This window comes from Homalodisca vitripennis, chromosome 3 (genome assembly GCF_021130785.1).
Source record: "Homalodisca vitripennis isolate AUS2020 chromosome 3, UT_GWSS_2.1, whole genome shotgun sequence".
NCBI lineage: Eukaryota > Metazoa > Arthropoda > Insecta > Hemiptera > Cicadellidae > Homalodisca > Homalodisca vitripennis.
In genome coordinates this window covers 163,646,711-163,669,143 of record NC_060209.1, presented here as the reverse complement: position 1 = coordinate 163,669,143, position 22,433 = coordinate 163,646,711, and the positions used below count along the sequence as shown (strand labels likewise).

At 32.4% G+C, this 22,433-nt stretch overlaps 1 protein-coding gene across 3 annotated transcripts in view; it reads right to left on the bottom strand.

Annotated features, from left to right (window-relative positions):
• The window catches only part of LOC124357732 (acyl-CoA:lysophosphatidylglycerol acyltransferase 1-like), a 79,270-nt gene extending 57,446 nt beyond the window's left edge, over nt 1–21,824 (bottom strand). For all 3 annotated transcript variants that reach the window (XM_046809742.1, XM_046809745.1, XM_046809743.1), the window contains exons 1-2: nt 21,642–21,824; nt 6,320–6,431 (exon numbers count right to left, since the gene is read on the bottom strand). In XM_046809742.1, the coding sequence (XP_046665698.1) occupies nt 6,320–6,333 (14 nt within the window). In that variant the 5' untranslated portion in view covers nt 6,334–6,431; nt 21,642–21,824. The remainder of the gene's footprint in view (nt 1–6,319; nt 6,432–21,641) is intronic.
• Between the last annotated feature and the right edge of the window lie 609 nt (nt 21,825–22,433).

Genomic DNA, 22,433 nt, shown 5'->3' with positions numbered 1-22,433 from the left:
TGCAGTTAAAAAGGCACCTACTGTTGATGGTGATCAGAGAATCATTCATCTCTGATCTAAATCATTCCAGTTTTATTTCATCCGGTGTCAGGCACATTAGAGTTTTCCTCCAGGTTCAGGTTGATATACTTTAGCTTTCAAAAACTAGTATACTGCGGGTTGAAACCTTGTTATCTGTATTACTTCACGAGCCTCCTTCCTTGAAGCGATTGGCACAACCACCATCCTGTTGAGTCACTGGCACCAGTATTGTTCCAGAATTAGTAAAGAAATGGAGTTTTGTTCCGTGTATACCGGTTCACGTTTTATGAGTTACTGGAATAAATATCCGTGAGCACCTGTTTAATTATTTAGAACTGTGAGTTTCATCTTGTGCTTTAGTTATTATTTATGATTTATTTTGATATTATTTTATATTGTAAGTGTGAGTAACTATTTTAAAAATTAAACATATAGGCTATTGTAAAAATGGACTCAACTGAATGTTCTAGGATATCATGATTGCTAAATGGTGTGGAAAGAGAGGATAAATATGACCATGTCAGGCCAGTTGGTGCATTTGTCAGGGTATTATTTGACCACAGTGGTCAAGAGGATATGGGTATTACTGATGCGGAAAAATTCAGTTATGCTGGTATTGATGAAGAAATTCAACACCAAAACGATAAAGAATCATTCCATTAATTGAAAATTTCGTAATAAATGACAACAATTTTAATGACATAAGTATTGTCTTTGGCAAAATGTATGAATGATAACATGTTACCAAGAATTAATGGAAAACTTGCGTACATCAGTAAAGGACATGATATGTTATGGAATGTAGAACCTGAGAGACAAGTACGTACACCCAACAAAAAGATTTTGAGAATGCGGATAGGTTGTGTAAGTAGATGCAAAAAAAAACTCAAATGCCAATTCATGTGTGGCAAAAAATATTTAAAGATGAAATTATAAACTTAATAGTAGAAAACACAAATATTTTAATTGACAAGAACAAAGATACATTTATTAGAGAAAGAGATGTAATGCCAACAACAGTTCATGGAATAAAAGCTACTGTTGGTATTTTGTATAAGGCTGGTGTAATGAGAAATTCTCATTGAATTCTGGAAGCTCTGGGCTCAAGATGGAACTGGAATCGAATTTTTTCTTTGTATGATGTCCATCAAAAGATTTTAGTTTTTACTTAGGGCGATGTGTTTTGATGATATTATGATAAGACAAGAAAGAGAACAACTAGACAACCTGGCTGTTATTTGAGATTTAACCCTCCTAGTGATGAATATGTTTATTATGAATGATAGGTGCATTTGGAGTGTTTCGCTGGGGGTTTCTTAAAAAATTAATAAAAATTATTAATTTATTGAAAATACAACATATTATATACTAAAATATTCATAAAAACATAAAGAACGATTTTAAAATAAATAAAACTACTTACCTTTGTACATATCCCTTAAATCTTGCTCAAAAATTAAAAAAACAGTTTTTTAACAAAAAAAATTTTTTTTTACCAAAAAAACCACATAGTATAAAACTTACTAGACAAAGATTTGAAGATAGCCAATTTTTTTCTAAATTTCATGAAGATAAATAATATATACAGTTTTCGCACAATATTTTACTTGAAAAAACTGTTATGATGGAAATAATATATACAGTATGTACATGGAAGAAACCCTTCCATTCACTCTTAGGCACTACTACTATCATGCTTTCTCTTCCTCCCTTGATACTTTGGTCTCCAAAAATGATCCAATTTATGGAAACACTCTCTATGAACACCAGAATTGCATCCTGGACACTAGAATCGTGATCTTCCCCTGTTTTTTGTGTGGCCACATACAATACATAGCCGCTCTTGTCTTCCTGGTAAGCGTTGGAGGGAATGGCCTGCACCAGGATTTGAATTATAATCATCGGGAAAATTGTCTGCACTGATATCACTGTCATTCACATCACTCATTTGTTCTTCTAAAACATTTCTAATATCTTCTGAACGTAAATCATCCGCCATTTCGAACGTATTACGATCGGAATAAACGAAATAACACCGATAAAACACGCCGACACAACTCATAGGTTAGCGGCTGCGAGTAAAACACAAACAACGTCGTAACAAATACCAGCTATTTGTTAATTCTTTTAACAATTCATCTGGAGACAGATCTAGAGGAAAGAGAAGACGTTTCTGTACACAATGCAGTAAATAACAGCCGAATTTAACCGAAGATAGCCGAGCAGCGATGACGAATTCGAAGGCATGTTTGAACGTCGACGCATCAACGTCTATCATTCATATTAAACGAATGATGAACGTCGCTAGAGCGGCTTCTATCACTAAGAGGGTTAATTCGCCAGTTCATAACTAACTGCCAAGAAAATGTAGTAAGGGAATTTGTTACAACTGATGAAATTTGGAATCATTTTAGGAGCGATGTAGATTTCACATGTATATGAAGAATAAGCCTGTGAAATATCTATGCTTTATACATACAATCTTGAAGCTGTAAAACAACCAGAAGGTCCATATAAAGTTGACAACTCAGGAAAAGAAGTGACTTTAATTTTTCACTCTGAAAAACTCTGAATTTTTGGTATGTCTTCAAGAAACATACAACAAATGCTGTCTAAGAATATTTTTGTACTGCCATTACTTTTGGAACAATGAGTTAAAGTGGAGAAAGCTTAAATTTTTAATGGAAAACCATGTTTTTCTCCATATATTTGGTTATTCACAATAACAAACAAAATATTTTTCTTTTACTCAAATACAAAGACGAATACTACTCAATCAGTAAAAAACTATATTCGAGGTAATGGTATGTGGTAGACATATGAAGTTGGATGTTTAGCGTGTGAGAGAGGCCGCTGGGACCCGAATCCGTCAGAGATCTTCTTTAGAAAAACAAACTATAGTGCAGCTTCTGAAATCTGATATTTTTTAGCTCTCCAGACTGACTTGGTCAACAGATTCATGGAGTCTGTGACAGCAGTGTCAGATTTCAGATGCTGCACCAGGTAGAATGTAAAATGGAGCTAAACTCAAAATTCACAAAGCACAAACACTTAAACTGTGTGATTCAAAGTATTTGGAATACTAGAAGAATATATATATCTAAAATTAATTTTTTATTCATTTATGTTTAATTATTGTCATACATAACTAAACAATATTCTCTGCACGTATAAAACATGCCAATGGTAGCCTACATAGAATGAAAAATCATAAACTGGTATTAGTTGTATATTGAGAGTAGAAAATTTACCACATTACAATAAATTTTATTTTTAATTGACTAAACATAACCAAGTACCATTATAGTAAAAAATAACTAAAAAATATAAAAATGTATCCTACACATTAAAAAAACACGTTGTATCACTCTGATATAAAATTCAAATTGTATGACAATGAAATTCAATTTGTATTCAGATGGAAAATAAAATTGAGTCTATTGCATTTTATTTTCATTTCACTAAACATTATGTTTAATAACAAAAAAGGTCCTCCAAAAAACCAATATTGACTAAAAGCAAACAATATTGAAATATTTTGCTACAAATCCTATGAGATAACTACTTGAAGAAAAATTAAAAACCCAATTTCAAACTGATTAACTCATTAATACTGTATACTGAAGAAGAGATCCATGTACTTACATATTAGGATGTTTTACAGATTCTATTTTAGAATAGTCTAAATCAAACAAATACTTCAGTGAAATCCAGATGATAATTGGAAAACCGACATATAAGGAATTGTTTTGCATTGGAAGCAGATTAAAATACCAAAAATGTCACAGGTTATCATAATGATATTTTTCATTGTTACAATATAAGAAGTTGCAAAACAATATTTTCAATTACATAGAAACACATCCTTATCAAATACGAATGTATTGATCTTTAGGGTTGTCGTGTTCAACCATGTTTTTTCATCAAACTGTTTAACATGGAGAGTATTCCAATAATTGCAAAAATCACATCTTTGTTATGTATTTTATACAGACTCTGGTGTATTAGCTGATATTGTGTATACATGTGCCATCTCAATCCATATCCAATGCTTTTTTATAAGTAACTAGCCGTGTGTTCTGTATCTAAACACATTTTAAGTACCGAATAATGGTTGTGCAGTGTGAATGCTACAGGTGGTTTGATTGACATCATCAGCCTGGAATAAAATAAGACTGGTACAAGTTTGAACCTCTCAGAGCTTCAATATGAGATTACAGCTGGGATTACATCCATGGTGGTCACAGTTGAGAACCAGACAGCAATATATTGTCACTGTGGAATGTAAGTGAAAAGTGCCAAATGGCAATATATTATTAGGTACATTTTTTTAATACAAAATTAGCCCAACCTCATAGTAGCAATTTCACCAAACATGATCCCCAGAACCCAAAAATCACACCCTATTCAAAAGCTGTTTAAAACCTCAGTGTGAACTGTCTTGATATAATATATTATGAAAAATTACATAATAGAACAAGAAAGTTCACAAATACTTGTTATTATTAACACTTCAACGCAAAGGTTTCCGGAAGCCGGCGTTCTGCCAGCTGCAGTTGTTATTCAGCCCAGCATCACTGGCATCATAAATCGGATACCCAGTTGTTATTCACCATCTATTCGAGGTTACTTTTTTAAATATATACAAAAATAACTTGCATAAATTTATAAAATGAAAGGAATACTTCAAACTCATCATCTGTTTGGTTAAAATCCTGAGAATAAAAATACATTGCAATAACGATAAAAAAGTTTTTATCTTCTGATTTGTCCTCTGTCTAGTGATGATAACTGCCTATAATAGTTCCGACTGCCAAAAATAAATCACGCAGTAAAACTGCCTACACTTAAACGCAGTGTTTACTTGAGACTACTTGAGCATGGTGAGTTTGCCAACTGAGACTATTAAATGAAACCAAAGTGTTCTAAACATCCATTTCAAGTGCATAAGAAAAGACAAAGTGAATCTGAAAATACGTCAATGTAACAAAACAAAAATATAACAGAACATATAAATTTGATTATACTTACTTATTTGCTACATTATATCTAATTATTAAAATGAACAGTGGTCTTTGTTTATTTTCTTGTTGTCTACTAATCAATAATAAGATAATGATTTACATAAGTCTAATTAGCAACAATCACATCTGTTTACACATAAGGCTTCAGCTATTGTAATTAATTAATATGCTAAGATATCTTTGTAACAAATAGCTCTTGTTTTATCTTTGTTGTGTATAAAAACAAGGCTATTATTATTAATCTCAGTATTTTGTTGACGGCAGTTTCTTGTATTAAGTTATGAAGCTGATTCACACAAGTACAAGATCGCACATATTGTTGTTAGTGCAACGAAAACAATAGTAATTTGTTAAAGTAATAACCCTTTCACCACCAAGACCCTTCATATAATAGAGCAACTATTGTGTATTTTCATGTTTTATATGATAACTTTCTACCTGATCTCAGAGAATAGAGATGTTAATGTTTCTCTTTTTGTACATATCATGTCATTTTGTGATATTTAGACAACAGTGACTATCGCATCCTAGCTGATGTTTCTACACAGTTTTTTATACCAGTATTTCTTTTTAGAAAAGAAATTTATATAAAAATATTAGTGCAATAGAGAAGTGAAGGCGCAAAATTGTTACTTCTTACACGCAGTATTCACTTGTTTAAAATTGTTATACATCAAATTTTTACTATAACATAATATAAATTCATATTATGAGTATTATTTTGTGTGTAAAATAATAAAATAAAAAATAATGTAAAATCATAAACAATATATATAATATTTAGGTGCTATAAAACACACACACACACACACGCTGAAAGAATAATTTTCTAACATCTTATTTGTGGATGTCCATGTAATACATTAATAATTATGTTTAATGACAATATTATTTCTTCAAACTTGACTCAGGAGTAAAATATAAAATAGTACAGTTTTTTTCTGGAAAATAAAACAATATTTCATGCACTTATAGGATTTTAATGTATATTTTATTTAAAAAAACATACTCTTTAGTTTTGTTTATTTAGATAATAAAATATAAAAAAATAATTATAATCAATGTCACTTACATCCAATAATAAAAATAATACCAAAATTATCTTTTTATCATTGAAATTAGTATATTTGCAATTATTATGTGTAACTGCATGGTATTAGAGCCATGCACTCCAGGCAATAAACTAGAATTTTGACCACCAATATATGGATTACAGCCTGACGGTAAAAGTGTTAAAACGAAAAAGACAACATTTAATACTTTGATGAACTCACCCCATGTTGTTCATTGCACAGTCGTGGAGGGGAGGAACTAATCAGTCTCTGCCCACAGCAGGTGCTGGAAGACAGGAGTAACCACGGCTCCAGACATCCTCCATCAATGGACCTGATACACACAATCACTTAGGAAAGCAAACCATAACCAGTAAATGTATCTTACATATAGAGGTGTGTAACATGCAGACAGTCATGGCAAGGAGGAACTAATCAGTCTCTGCCCACAGCAGGTGCTGGAAGACAGGAGTAACCACGGCTCCAGACATCCTCCATCAATGGACCTGATACACACAATCACTTAGGAAAGCAAACCATAACCAGTAAATGTATCTTACATATATAGAGGTGTGTAACATGCAGACAGTCATGGCAAGGAGGAACTAATCAGTCTCTGCCCACAGCAGGTGCTGGAAGACAGGAATAACTACACCTCCAGGTATGTTCAGAGGAAATTCACATATAATACAGAAGCAGTTTCAACATACAATATGCAATCACCATATCAGACTGAAGCAGGTGTTGCTGCTCAATCCTTAACAGAAAGTGTACTCGAGCTGCAATATTGGTGTGTCGGTTAGCTTCACTTCAACAGCATTTGTAACTGATCTATCCATTTTTAGTGACCTACAATTTCTTGACCATGATAATCATAAACATAACCCTTCTTTGCAGTACATAGATCTGTACATAATGAGTAAGTATGATGGTTTTTTTGTATTATTTTTCTTGCATTTCGTGAAAAAACTGCCAATAAACTGTAATGACTATATTTCAAAATCACAACATTCCATATTTAAAACTTTTATTTTTTTTTAGATGCCTTTCGGCAGCTAGGCTATCTTCGTCAGACACTTCACAAAATTAAATACAAAAAATATATTTGCAATAACAGTTACACATACGGGATTTTTATATGAATTTGTTCTGAGTGCTTTATTTTGTAAAATACAAATATTAATTATTTGGAATTATAGACTGTGAAAGTAATACAGAATTCTGTACTGTGGCCAATCTTCTTCATTTAATACTTCTGTGTTACATCTTCTGTGCTTTCTTGATTAATATAAAATGTCTAATAACATAGATTTCTTTTGATATAGTGTGTCAAGTATTAATATAATGATTTGCAAATCCAATACCTGCAGATTATTCTTATCTGTTAATTTTTTGTTAATCCAATTTATATCTTATTGCAGTCTACACATTGTATTTTATACATTAGTATTTTGATATTCTTAGCATCTTTTGGATTTTTAAGTTTATTCTTTAAGTGACTTTTTGTTTTGTATGTACGAGGTGTGTTCAGAAAGTAAGTACTGTTTCATTCTACTGCTGCCATAGCGCTGCAATCAGTGTTCTGCACAAGCACAATAGTTGTCCTTATTCACTGGCTATCGACTCACGCCATTTTAGTTGTTCAACATTGTGTTTTCAGTTTTCTTTGAACGTTCATAATGTTTAAGGTAATAAATTAGTAACTCTGTCGATTGTCAGATTCCTTCTGTAATAATATTTTTGAACATAAGGAATATGAAACCGGCTGAAATTTATTGTTAACTTCGAGATGTTTACGGGGTATACGTGATGAGTGAAGGAATGGTAAGAAAGTGGGTTAGCATGTTCAATGGCGGTCGAACAAATGTGTATGATGAGAATCGGAACGGTCGGCCTTCTCTCATCACCAATGATCTGGTAAGGGCAGTTGATGAAAAAATCAAAGAGATGTTTCACTATGACAATGCTATCTGACGATTTTCAACAAATTTTACACACTTTTTTGTACGAAACTGTTACAGATCCCTAAGGTTATCGCAAGCTGTGTTCCAAAAATGGTCACTAACGTGCACAAAACCAAGAGACTCGGTAATGCTCTGACTTTTTTGACATGATACAGTGATGTTGGTGAGAATTTTTTAAACAAAATTGTGGCAGATGATGAAACTTGGGTCCGTGATGTCACACCGGAATCCAAACAGCAGTCAATGGAATGGTGATACACACAATCCCTTTAGAAAAAAAAATTAAAGACGACAATGTCTGCACAAAAAATCATGTGCACTGTCTTTTGGTATCGGAAAGGTGTTTTCCTGATTGATTTTCTCTCAAGAGGTAAAACCATTAATGCGGCAACGTATTGCGAAACCTTAAGAAAACTAAGGCAAGCAATTCAAAACAAATGGAGAGCAATGCTCAGTAACGGAATTGTGTTGCTCCATGACGATGCTCGGTCCCATACGGCTGGTGACACTTAAATATTAGTTCGACAATTCCATCACTCACCCTACAGACCAGAATTGGCACTGTCTGACTACCACTTGTTCCTGCACATGAAGCGCGAGCTAGGTGGCCAATGCTTTAAAACCAACGATGAAATGAAAATTGCCGTGGAGTCATGGCTACATTCGTTGGCGGGAACCTTCTACGAAAAGGGTTTAGACTAATTGGTCACCTGCTACAAGTATTTGAACATTGTTGGAAACTATGTCAAAAAATAGTTTAAGTTTGGACTTTTATGTAAAAATAAAATTAAGTTAAAAAATTGCTTTGTTTTTTTTTAACGGTACTTACTATCTGAACACGCCTCGTAATATTAGTGTTTGTACGTTTTTTTAATGATTTTTGTAAATCTTTTGATAAATGTGTCCTTGTAGTGCTAATATAATTTGCGTTACGCGTTTTAATTGGTAAAATAGGGTTTTTACTTTTTGTTATTTTGTACTTGTTTTCTTAAAAAACATTTAACTAAATTCATTTGAAATCCATTAAACATTTGTCACATACTGTAGTTCTATTTTGAATCTTTCTTCTGATAGAGGAGTAGAAAAATCTCCTTTTCATAGAACGAAATGTGTTCAAAAAGTAACGGGAATAATTCAGTTTCGTGGGTTTGGAGAGTCCGATTGTTAAGATATTTTTATTGTGTTGGCACGCATGCTCCTGAAATATAATACAATTTCCAGCTGTATTCATTGTTTACTTTTTCAGTGGCAGTTGCTAAGGTAAGGTTAGACATATGTATTCAGCGATTTTCATTTGTTTAAAAAAAATGGATCAAAGAATTTTTTATGAAATTTTATGTGAAAAATGAAATAAAATGTAACAAAGTGTGGGAAATGTTAACAAAGACCAATGGTGAGTTTGCTATGTGTAAAACATGGGTTTACGAGTGGTATAAATGTTCCATAGATGGCAGTGAAGACATTGAAAATGACGAATGCTCTGGACAAAAGAGTGGAAGAAATGGTTAACGATCATCATATCACGATCAGAGACATCACTAATGATGATGGCATATCAATTAATTGGCTCATGCCATGATATTTTTTTAATGTTTTAGGCATGGATCCTGTGGCAGCAAAATTTGTCTCAAAATTGTTGAATTTTTAACAAAAACGGCGGTGAATGGAAGTTTTTCATGAGTCACTAAATTAATTCCATAACAATGCAAAATTACTAAAATGTGTTATAACACGTGATAAAACAAGGGTTTACAGATATAACGTTGAAACTAAGTATCAATCATTCCAGAGGAGGCATTCTGGATCGCCAAGATTGAAAAAGGCTTGATAAGAGAAGTCGAATGTGAAGGTTATGCTCAATGTGTTTCTCGATTATAATTGCATATTGCATTATGAATTCTTTCCACAGGGTCAAAGGGTCAATAAGGATTCATACTTGCAAGTTCAACGACGTTTGCGTGTAGCAATCCGAAAAAATGGCCAGAGTGGTGGCAAAACAATTCATTGCTTTTGCACCATGACTGTACATATGCTCACACTTTAATGCTTGTTTGTGAAAATTTGGCCAAAAATAGTACTGTAACAATGGTACTGTACTATGAAATTTTTCTCAAGTTTATAGATTTAATTTTTCACCACTCATCATTACTGTGCATTACTAAGCGTACAAACAAACATAAAAATAAAATTTCAGTGTATCATTATAACACCAATTATATTATGTTACTTAGTTAAAATAAAACTCTAAGGATAGTACGGTAGGTATGGTACCGAGACTACCTCAGGTAAAGAAACACTAGGATTGTACAGAGATTACAATAAAAAATCTGAATTAAAAAAATATTGATTAATGAAAATGGTTTAGCCATACAATAAATTATTTAACTTACTATCCAATCGCAAATAATACGTGCATTCTAATCTCGTATTATTACTGCTCGACCAATCAACAACCAGTCTAAGCGCTACGCAAACTGTGATTGGCACCACAGTATCACGCACACTCGCACATCACAAACTGTCCTGGTATTATCAGTGTAATTTGGCATAGGCTACACATCCTACACGGTCTCCTGTTAACACTGTGGTTCAGATAAAAAAAAATCCTTGGATAAACAGACGTGTTATCCATAATAATAATAATGGATATTAAGTCAAATGTTATAAAAGTAATTCCTGTTAACAATGCAAGACACTAAGCTGTGTTTTATGCTTTTACAACAGTATAAAATATTGTGAAAAAGTTGGAAATAAATAAGTTATGTGCACAGCAATGAAAGGTGATCCGCACCACTTTGTCTGACCATCAATACAAGTGACAGCTGTTGTTGTTAGATAGCATTAGGCTGTGGCGTTTGACGTCGACAGCAAACACAAACACAATGTGCTTTCTAAATCTGTAGAACCTGCCAAAATATCAGATAAACTTATCATTATTTACAAAGCCATTTAGAAAATTACTGTAACTATGTTTGTTTTGTCATAACTTTATTAATACATGTTTACATAGCAGCAAAGTTATAAAGCAAGGAGTTTTTACAATATTAAGATAGTTTTAGTTGATTATCTATTTTCACAATATATTTCAATTTTCAGAACCCCTTACAATTTTAAAATTTCTTAAATTAAATATCTAGATTTTAAACCTTTTGCTCCACACATCTTAATTTTTCAGAAAAGATGTATATAATATGTACTCAAATCGTAATTTTGTTTATATTACGATGTTAGAAAGAGTAGACCAGTAGATTACAATTTATCTTAGTGGATACACCATTGGTTGCTGAGTGGTTTCAAATAAACCAAGATGAACAGGAACAAGGAAGTAGTGATGTCAATAAACTACATTTTTATTTTATTGCTACTAAAAGTACCAAATCAGGTGGCAAGGGAAAGAAATCATTGTATGTATAAATTGAGTAATGTATTTATGTAGGTTAATTATTATCTTTTTTGTATTATTATACATTTTAGTTCAAACGTAACCTTTAAAAACACATTTCAATGTTTAATCTTTTCATTTTACAGTTAAAAGTATTTCAACATGAAAAATATTTTTGAGATGAAAACACAAACGTTGTGTTTGAAAAGTCTAATATAACAAGTATTTTTGTATACATGCATAGCTATGTTGTGAAAAGTTGACTCAATATGAATGCTGAGTTTTGCTCTGTAACGGCAACAGGTTACAAACACTGCATTAAGATGAAGGTGTACTGTAGTTAAACTCAACATTCATATTTTTGTATGTATTTATATTGAATTCCCGTATATTTGTTATTTATAAAATGGTGCTCTTAAGGCAAATCAATATAAATGTGGTGATAATTTTTTACTATAGTTATTTCCTAGTAAAAAACTTTTTAATTATCGTTCAGAACTTTTTTCTCATGAGATGAAAATATAATTGTTAGTATATAGTACATTAGTGTGTAGAACACTTTATTACAAGCATAACACAAACATTTTTAAAATCGGATCATAAATAAATTTATTTTAAGATGAAGCACAACAAATTCACCAATTTTGGCTCCAAGATCCTGGAGATAGCCTGTGTCAGAAGGCCAGGTTTTTTAGATATACCTGTCAAATATTTTTCAGCAGCGAAAGCGTTTAATATGCAAACTGATAAACAACATAAAAGTTAAGCTATTGTACTTAATCCTTATGCTGCCCATGCTCCTATATTAACCAGGAGATAGTTATACCCTAACAGTTAGTTAGTGGTCGATTTAAGGTGTAATACACCATAAGAGGGAAGTATGCACAGGATACTTCCCTCTGCTTCTCATGCATTCTCTGCATAAAAACACTGTTTTGAGACCTTATATTTTCAAAATTATTTATTTTTACAGGAAAGGGCCCTCCTTTCTTGTAGTAGGTATTTCATACCCTAGGAGATTACTGTTCTGTCACATAACAATACCAGATACAACAGTAGACAGAAACAGAAATACGTGTGGCTTAGCAGGTAATTTTCATCCATTGCCTACACACTTAAATTATTAAGAGTTCTAATCAGATGCATTTTTGTAAAAATGTAAAATATTAGAATTACAGAATATCTATTGAGTTTGGTATTAAATAATTTTGTTATTATTACAAAAAGTGTTATTTTTTTAGGTTCGGAACAAGAATACTTTACCGTTTCTTAGTCAAATAAAATTGTTATTTTTTGGATAGAGGGAATTCTGAAACATAAAACAAAATTCAAATAGTAGTTACTAAATTTTGTAAAGCATACCTGCTTACATGAACAATCGAAACAAAATCTTCCAGAATTTAACAATGCAATGGCTCAGTGATAGTAATCCACATTAAGGTTCTTTCAAATGACTTACTTAGCCTTGGCCACCTCTATGACATCACTCTCTGTTAATAACATGGGACTCGGTTGTGACCTTGCATAGTGTGGCTCAGATTTGGTTGGCTATAATTCCACTAATACTTATATTTGAGATTGATTTAACTAGTGATAGATTTTATATTCAAATAATGAAATGAAATGACAACTTTGTTTCTTTGATAATGAAAACCAGAAAAATGTTGTTTCTCCAATATACTTGCACAGGAAATGTATACGTCCAACCAAAATAAATAAAGATTGTTATAATACATATTAAATTACAAGATTATTTTTGTAAGATATTAATTTTACAGATTATCTGCAAAGTGGTCAGGTCACCAAACCTCGATTTCCCAAGTTATTAAGAAAAACTGGAAATTGTTTTAACTCTACTACTAATTGTGAAATTAAATTAAAATTACAATTTTATCGCAATATCTTATTCTTGGGAAACGTTTAATGTGGTATTATTTGCAATGGTCCGGCTAGTTGTATTGAAATGACCTTGAGTTTACCATTCAAGAACAACTTTTAAAATTTGTACGCCCTTATTATTAGTTATACAATTAAGGGAGTTATGTACTTTAAAAGACATCAATAATATGCATCCAAATACTCTTTAGATTTTCCTGTAAAGTGTATACTTTTTGAATATTACACAATGAAGTACAAAAGTGTTTGAACAACCAGTAAAAATGTCCAAAAGCTTTTACACTCTTATTCTTGGTAGTTTGATTATGGGACGTGTCTCATTTTATAAATATAATCAATATGTATCCTTTAAAAGTTTTTAATAACAAAGTAAAAAGGTTTGTGGTTTATTTTCTGAATAATTAGAAAAACATTGAAAAAATTACATTATACGTTTGGATACATATTAATTTTTTATGAGACATCTCTCATATGTTGATGACAAACAATAATGTTGTAAACAAATTGATTGTTCTTATGGGGCTAAAGTCCAACCACCCGTACAAAGGGCTCTAAATGTCAACGTATCTGAGTCAATATAACATTTGGATAAAAATAATATGACATATAGGTTTGGCTTATTTAGTATAGGGAGAGAGGGGAGCAGGTATAATCAAGGTGTGTACACAATAAGAGGTTAGAGGCCTAATTACGGGGTGGCTCCCAGCCAATTAGCAGTCTCACTAACATCTCATTGCTCACTGCAAGCTGTAGCACCTTTCACTCACACTAATACTCCTGTACTCTGTTTCGTACTACACTTGTTTTTGTAAACAGTAGTACGCAAAATTGTTGGGGCTAACAAATAACTTTATCATTTTATCCTAAACTTAAAAGTAATTAAAGAATACTGATATTCTTTGGAAGGGTTGTGTTTCTAACTCCTTTAAATATTACGTTTCCTTAGCAATTCAACGTTACAAACTGAAATACACAATCAGAAAAATGCATAATTGATTCAGAGCCGATATGATATTGTAAGGCTTTTTTTCCTGATTACTAAACTACTCCTAAGGATTGGTCACTTAAACAAGACTACACGGGATATTGATACTCATTCTACACATTGTCAGGTTAAGTAAAATAAAGCCTCTAAAGTGGTCTTAATACCATTAACCATTAACATTGGTTAATTGAGGATCAGAATGCACTAATTTGTATGTCTCTACAATAAAAAGTCATACAGGTATGAATTTTTGTCTTACTTTTTTCCTTAATACTATCAAACACTGGGTGGTTTGATACATAATATATTAAATTAAAACATAATACTTTTAATTAGTTAAGAATAATTATAAAAAAACTAAACTAATTTTAGCAAGTACTCAGTTAAAATTGATAATATAGAAGACAAAGATAATGAGACATACTATTATCTTATCAGAGTAAATATAACCACTTGTTTCTGATATTGATGTAGGCACATGAATAGAGAATTTTGCCTCAAATACAATTTTAACTGTTGCTTTAAAAATATACAAGCAAAATTAGCTTCGCTAATAATACCATGTGAAGTAGTTTATTACAATAGAAAATTAAAAAAAAAAAACACTACTTGTCGATGTAACCTTGTGTCCAACGCGTTGATGACATGACAGTTAAGGTCTGCTAAATGGAATTCTGTGGTATTTTTAACAGCCATTTAGTTTGTCCCTGTAAAACTGTACAAAACAAATTTTTAACCACAGATCCACAAACATCAGAGATCATACATAAAATGGACTAATGCATTTACATACAACTGTTTGAATAAACTATCAATAGCTAGTAAATAAAGTTTATTTGATATACATCATGCACATTGTCATTTGTGTTAGTTTTGGTACTAACTTCCTCTTACTTTATGACATTATCAGAAATTCATTATGACCATCAACATTCCTCTTTCACCATGCCTTAATTAACAATATATAATAATTGTATTGATTCTGGTATGATGTTACTAGAAATAATTAGTTTTTGCTTATAAATAGAAAATAAGAAGATACGTCAGCTTCGCTAGAGACTCTGCATTACAAGCCTCTACGCAACAATTGGGGATAAGAGGGCAACCATGTTTCGTCCATCCAAAAATTTAATTGGGACTACATCTGTGGTTTCTTTGTGAGGGAGGGAACCCCAAAAGTTGTTTGAGAAAAATAATTACTAAATCCTTCAAAAAGAAATATTAGTAACTTCAATATTGACTAAATATATATATATATATATATATATTACAGGGTGTTTCAAAAAAAGCTTTGCAATTTAGAAAATTCATATAATACTATTCAAAAAAAAGTACAGTGCTGATTTTGGTGTTGTTTTAAAGGTAAACACATCTAGTTCTGATTCGTGTAGTATGTTAGTGCAGAATCACACTGAGATAAGTACCAGCAGCAGTTAGGTTAATGATGGCTACCTTTCCTGGACCAGAGTGTGCTAGCTGTGTGTTTTGGTTTGAAGAATTTAAGTCGACGAGAACAGTTCAGCGAAATTTTTGTGTCATGTACGCTAAAGATCTTCCTAGTAGGACTACAATTTATGAGTGACAAAAATATTTTTTAGAAACGGGGTGTTCAGTAAAACATATGAAATCATCAAGTCGCCCAAGCATATCCGACAATGTCGTTGAGCAAGTGAGGCAAAGTTTTGTCCACAGCCCTAGAAATTGATTAGCAGCAAGTCCCACATAAGACGGTTTGGTGTGTGTTGAGAAAATGTTTGTATATGAAACCATACAGAGTGTCGTTTTCACAACCAATTAAAGACAGTGATAATATTGCCCGGAAGTACTTCTGTGTTGATATGTTAAGTCAATTGGATGATGATGAACATTTCATGGACAACATAATACTTTCTGACGAATCAACTTTTCACTAAAAGTATAACACTCAACTATAGCATTTGGGGCAGTGAAAATCCACATGAAGCATTGCAACAAGCTCGTGATAGCCCTAAGCTGAACAAGTTTTGTATATTGAGCAAGAAGAAAACGTATCGCCCTGTTTTTTCAAGAGTGAACCATCAACGGGATAGTGTACCTGGTTATGTTGCAACAATTTTTGATACCACAGATTGATGAGGATAACCAAAAATGAAATGTTGACTTCATGCAAAGATGGTAGCCACCACACTATCTGACTGACGTTCAGGGATTTCTCGCTTAACAGATCAATGGATTGACCGTGCTCCGCCAATTGCATGGCACCCACGTGGCCCATACCTGACACTGCTAGACTTTTTCTTCTAGGTCTTCAGCAAGGATATGGTGTATGTACTTCATTTGCCCGCCTCTCTACTGGAACTTTCACAAAAATCTACGCTGCCGCTGAGTTTGGGAAGAAATCAACTACCGATGGAATGTCTAAAAAATAACCAATGGAAGCCTTCCTTTAAAACGACACTAAAACCAGCACTGTACTCTTTTTGAATAAATTTATATGAATTTCCAAAGTTGTAAAGTCGCTTTTGAAACACTGTATATATATATTAAATTACAAACATTTAAAATAACAGGCTAATCGGTAATTCTGAGCAATTATTGGGTCAACTTGAATTTCTTTCATACTTAAGTATGACGTCAGGTAGTTCTTTGAAAGTAAAAAAAACTTGGTCAACCCCAAACTTTTTCATATTTTACTACGATAATCTAGAGATATTTTACTACGATAATCTAGAGATGTATGTGAAATTAAAAAAACACAATTTAGGCCCCGGAAAGTTAACGTTAATGAAAAATAATACTGAAATGAGCAGAATTTTGATCCAAATGAACAATGTTTTTCTTAAATTTTGAGCTACAAATTAATTAGTTGTTATCGAGTTGAGACGAGTGCCTCCAGCTGTCAAGGAAAGAAAAACATCCCACGAAATAGTACCTATCAGTAAAATATCAAATTCTAGAGGGCAAAATTTGGTGCGTTGCAAAACGCCGTGTTCGTACAAAAATCGTTTTAACTTTTCCTGATCTTCACTTGAAACTGTGAAACTAAGTAACGTGTTCTTACACCCGTCACACAAAAAAGGATTATCGGAGGAACCACCAGCCATAACGGTAGGCCTACTCACAACTGGCCTTCCACGCGTCTCCCGCAAGCCACTGTTATCGCGTGGACTTTGGACCTTCTTATCGCTTGGCAACCTGTAGGACGGCTTTGCGAGGCTTGAATTATATGTTTCTTGCTTTCTGAGAACATCCTTATGACCGTAGTAAAATATGAAAAAGTTTGGGGTTGACCAAGTAATTGCTCAGAATTACCGCAATCAGTGTTTTGCCACGTTTGAAGAAATGTCCAAATTATGGTGGTTTTATCACTTTATATGGAGAGGAACACGACACTCATGAAGTTGTTGGGATCAAATTATTTTGGTGGATAAGCAAAAAAGAAAACTAAGATTCACTACCGAAAAAGTCACAGTATAATAACACATGGTATAAAAATCATAACTTGTTTAAGCAAACAATTTGTTGTTTTGTCTTGTTTGGGCTAAAACCTAGACGTCACAACTTGACATTAACAAACTAAACCTGTCTGATCACACAGCAATTGAATGAACAAGCAATTCTCTCAGACAAGTGTGGTCGTTGTTAATGAAAAAGAATTCCAAGTGTTAGATGGACCTGGAAAAGTTGTAGAAATAAATGAGGCAAAAATACAACTGAAGCCATGTATTCAAGGTAACCACATAGAAACATTCCCAGGTAATAAACACTAAGGATCATTTGCATCCATTCATCTATTTTATGTTATGGAATTTATGTTCAAAGGAAAATACTCTGAATACAAGGAAAGAGTATATCATATTTTTCACTCCATCGCTCAAGTTTATAAGAGGTTTCGAACAATTCCGTTGCTGCCAGCTCTGATGAGGATATGGATTCAGGGAATTAATAAGGTAATTGCTAATCTATTTATCAACTTATGACGTTTAAAAGTATGGTTTAAGTTACGTAAGCACTTATATTTAATTATACCAAAACATAAACAATTTTCGGTCTACTTCATATTAGTCTACTTTTGTGGGTAAAAGTGTAAAATTATCATTATCTTATTTAATTAATTGATGCAATACCCATTGAGATAACAGCACTAGCATATGGTCTGAGCTTGAATGCACATACTATCTTAAGGGATGTTTTATTATTGTGTCAGTAGCATGGGGTTGTGCCACTGAAATCTCACTGATGGCCAGAAGAATTTATAAACATTATTTACTTGTGCTATACCATACAGCATGGTCTATCACAGAAAAGTACCAATCATAAATTCCCTTGACCATCAGCATAGGCTTTCTATGGTCATGCACTGCTGGCGAATAAAGAAAAGCCTTCTCTGAGATATTATCTAAAAATGAAGCTCAGATCTTGCCTTAACCCCTCCTTAAGTTGGACGAGATTTAGGAAGCAGCACAGCACTTTGATAAAGAACCCTCCAATCACTTGGCAAGGTTAACATTGGCTTTCCAACACTTAATTTTCATGTCTCTTGCTTTATAAGGGTTGCCTGAGTGTCATACTAAAATATGAAAGAAATCGAAGTTGACCAAATAATTACTCAGAATGACTGGAGTATAGGCTATCCATTGTACTTTAATTGATAACATAAAATAGGAGTTCCATTGGATTTAAATATGGTTTCAAACACAAAATGATTTATTGGATATATGAAAACGTTATCTTAATATGCTACATTAGTGTGGTGGCCAAAAGTAGAATACAAAACAGCTGCCAAGAGCCTACAGTCTTCAAACGCTAGCTTGCGTAAGCATCACAGGAACGATGAGCATCCAAACCTCATGGAGTGTTATTAATGTATACATATAGAGTCAGTGTTGTGTAAATAACATATGTTTTCAACAAAATGTAAGGGAACATACTTGAGTTTTTCAAAAACCGTTATAGAGAGGACTAAAAAAATTCAAAAATATACTAAACATAGGTTTTGATATATCAAAGAGTATTCAAATGAAAAAGGATATCACAAACTTGGGCTCTTTAGCTTTAGTAGTTTTCTTAAGCTAGACTGCATAGAAAATATTGAGACATGACTAAAAGCTCTAAAAACTAAAAAAGTAAAAAATGTTTCTAATTTTATACGCTGTCACTCAAAAACAAAAAAAAATTATGTAAGATTTTGCATTTTCACTAGTCTTGGTAGGTACAAATTCCGTATGAAAAACATCAAAATCTGAGAGGGTAAAGTCCAGACCATTGGTTGATTTGAAGTGGAACATTGTGTGAAAAATAGATTTGTAAAACTCAAATATTAAAACATTTACATTTACACACTTGAATCAATACATCCTGTGTTGTAAGCAGTATGTTTATTGTATTTCTACTCTAGCTTCCTCTTCTTAAGCCTATCCTGTCATCTTTGAATTATCAGATGCAAAAAACAATCTAATTACAGTAGAACCCCTCATATCCGGCCACCACGGGACCGAGCCCCTGGCCGGATAACGATTCGGCCGGATAAACCAACCTACAGTACACAGCACTTGATGAAACAAAACAATTGTACTGTACTGTACTAACCGCACTGGAAATAATCAACGAACTGTTTACAGGTTAAACCTATTAGCTCAACTGAGGACAACACAGGAAAATGTAAACAAATAGATACACCAAAATAACGCAAGAGTCGTGGGAGACTAGTGCGTGCAACTGTGCGTCTGCAAGCCGTGGTAAATAAATTTCGATATTGGCTTCCGGGAAGTGGCCGGATAAACCGAGGTGCGGTAAAACCGAGGCCGGATATGAGGGGTTCTACTGTATAGTTAATAACAATTAATTATTGCCACTAATATATTGAATAACAGCATTGTTCCAAAATTAATTTAAACAAAGTAAAATAATGTGTATGTTATTTGAGTTATTACTGTTCACAATTACAATGGAAATGTAGGCTACATGTGTTATTTATATTGTGACACTGTCAGACAGTTTATCCTTCAAAATAATTAAAAGTAACTAAATGTTACATGGTTTTGTTTGTTACATTTTATAAATACACTTAGCCTAGATAGTATTTTATTCATAATTAATCCTGGGCAGGGTACGATAAGCGGACCCGGTTTCTTATATTGAAATTGGCAAACGATATTACTTAATCATAACCATCAATATAATCAATCGATACTGCTTAATTATTTTGAACTATTAACTTAAATAGCCAATATCTACAGCTGTAAACACTTTAAAATAATACACGTAGGGTAATATTTCAATTTTATATAAGTAATTTTGATTATTAAAAATGGCAGTCAATTTTAGAAAACTACACGACATTGCTTTGAAAGATGGTAAGACAAAAAAATATATTGTTTTTGTGACATGTTGGACTCGTACAGAAAACCCCATTATGTGAAATTTGTGGGAAAGAAACAACTGTAACTGTGAGAGGAGCAAATATGGTCGTCTTCAGTTTTCCTAATTTTTGTTATAATAATTTGTTTGATCACTGTACATATTAAATTCACATTTTAATTTAAAACATATGATTGTTATTGAGGACTATAGATACTTTTATATCGATTGATAGTCTAGGATTTGAGATGCGAATATTAGGTATCGATGACTACATTCTTCGATGTAAAAAACGGGTCCGCTTATCGTACCCTACCCTTAATCCTTTGCATGTCTGGAGACACAATGTATAATTTATGATACAATGGTGTTTGACATTACGATCAAAGTCTGTAATTCGAAGTGGCCTAACAAGTGATGAGGGCAAAGATGATCCAATAATGGTGTATTTTTATTTTTACACTGAAAATATAATATGAAAGAGTAACTGGGCAAAGCATTCTTTTTTCATCTTTTAGATTTTTAAGTAAGCTATTACAAAAGTTAAATATTTTCTGCTTAAAAGAAATTAACTCTCATTTCCAAGGTTAGGCCTGTATGTTAATACTAGTGGTCTTCCTATCTGAAGAGAAATTCAAACTCACAATTTAATAATCAGCTAGCCTATCTATAACATAGAATTAAGCATTTGAGTTACTAACAGCTATACTAGCTACCTCATGCTTTTTTCTATTGTAAAAAGATAATCTTAAAATTATTTATAAAATAAAAGAAAACTAAAATTGTGTCAGTTCACCAGATTTTAGGCCATAAATAGGCGCCAGTTCACCAGTTCCAATAGAAATTAGTGAAACTTGCAGAGAATTGAAAACTTTACAACTATTAAAAGTAACCAAGCCAGCCCTTGGCAATCAACCTTAATGAGTGACAATTTTCTTAGAATAAGCTGATAACAAGAATTAATTATGGGAGCATTACCTTGTATCATCTGCAGATTGAAACCATAGTCACAACACACAACAAATTCCACCAAACCGGCACAGCACTCTGAAATTAATTTGATAACTTTTTGACGTTCCAATGACCATACAATCTCACTCAACGAAAAAGATTGAATTTTAGAGAACAATCATCAACAAATACGCCATATGCAAAGTCACTGCCTGCTTAATCACAAATTTCAGTAATTCTGTTTACCACACTGCCTCTAGAAAGATATCATGATTATTTGTTTGATGTTCTTAGACTATAACATATGAATTTCAATAAAATAAAATATAACAACATTAATTCTTTGGCTATATAATCTAAATATTCTTTTCATGTAGTTTTTAAATATCTTGAAACAAAAGTTTATGTAATAAAAAGTGCCTAAATTGAGTTTCTATAACGATTTTTATTTAATGTACTTTATTTTTAACTGTAAACATCCCAGACGTGTTTATAATACGAATTACAAAATACGGTAGATCAAAAAGAGCGTTGTAATTTGATAAATATAACATCATATGAATAAAAACGTAATATGAAACAAAAAAAGTTAAAGATCAACTGAGATAACTTTTTAACATTAGATAAACAACAAGAGGAAAACAAATAGCTAAGACAAGACCATGCTAGTACGATTTTAGCTTTTTCTACTTGTATAAAAGGTTTAACCGTTTAATCCTTTATCATCACCCACTAACAGATGCATCCCTTTCATTTTTTTTAGAGTCGTCATTAGAAAATATAAAGCTTGGAGCAATACACTTTTGCGAGGCCTTCTTG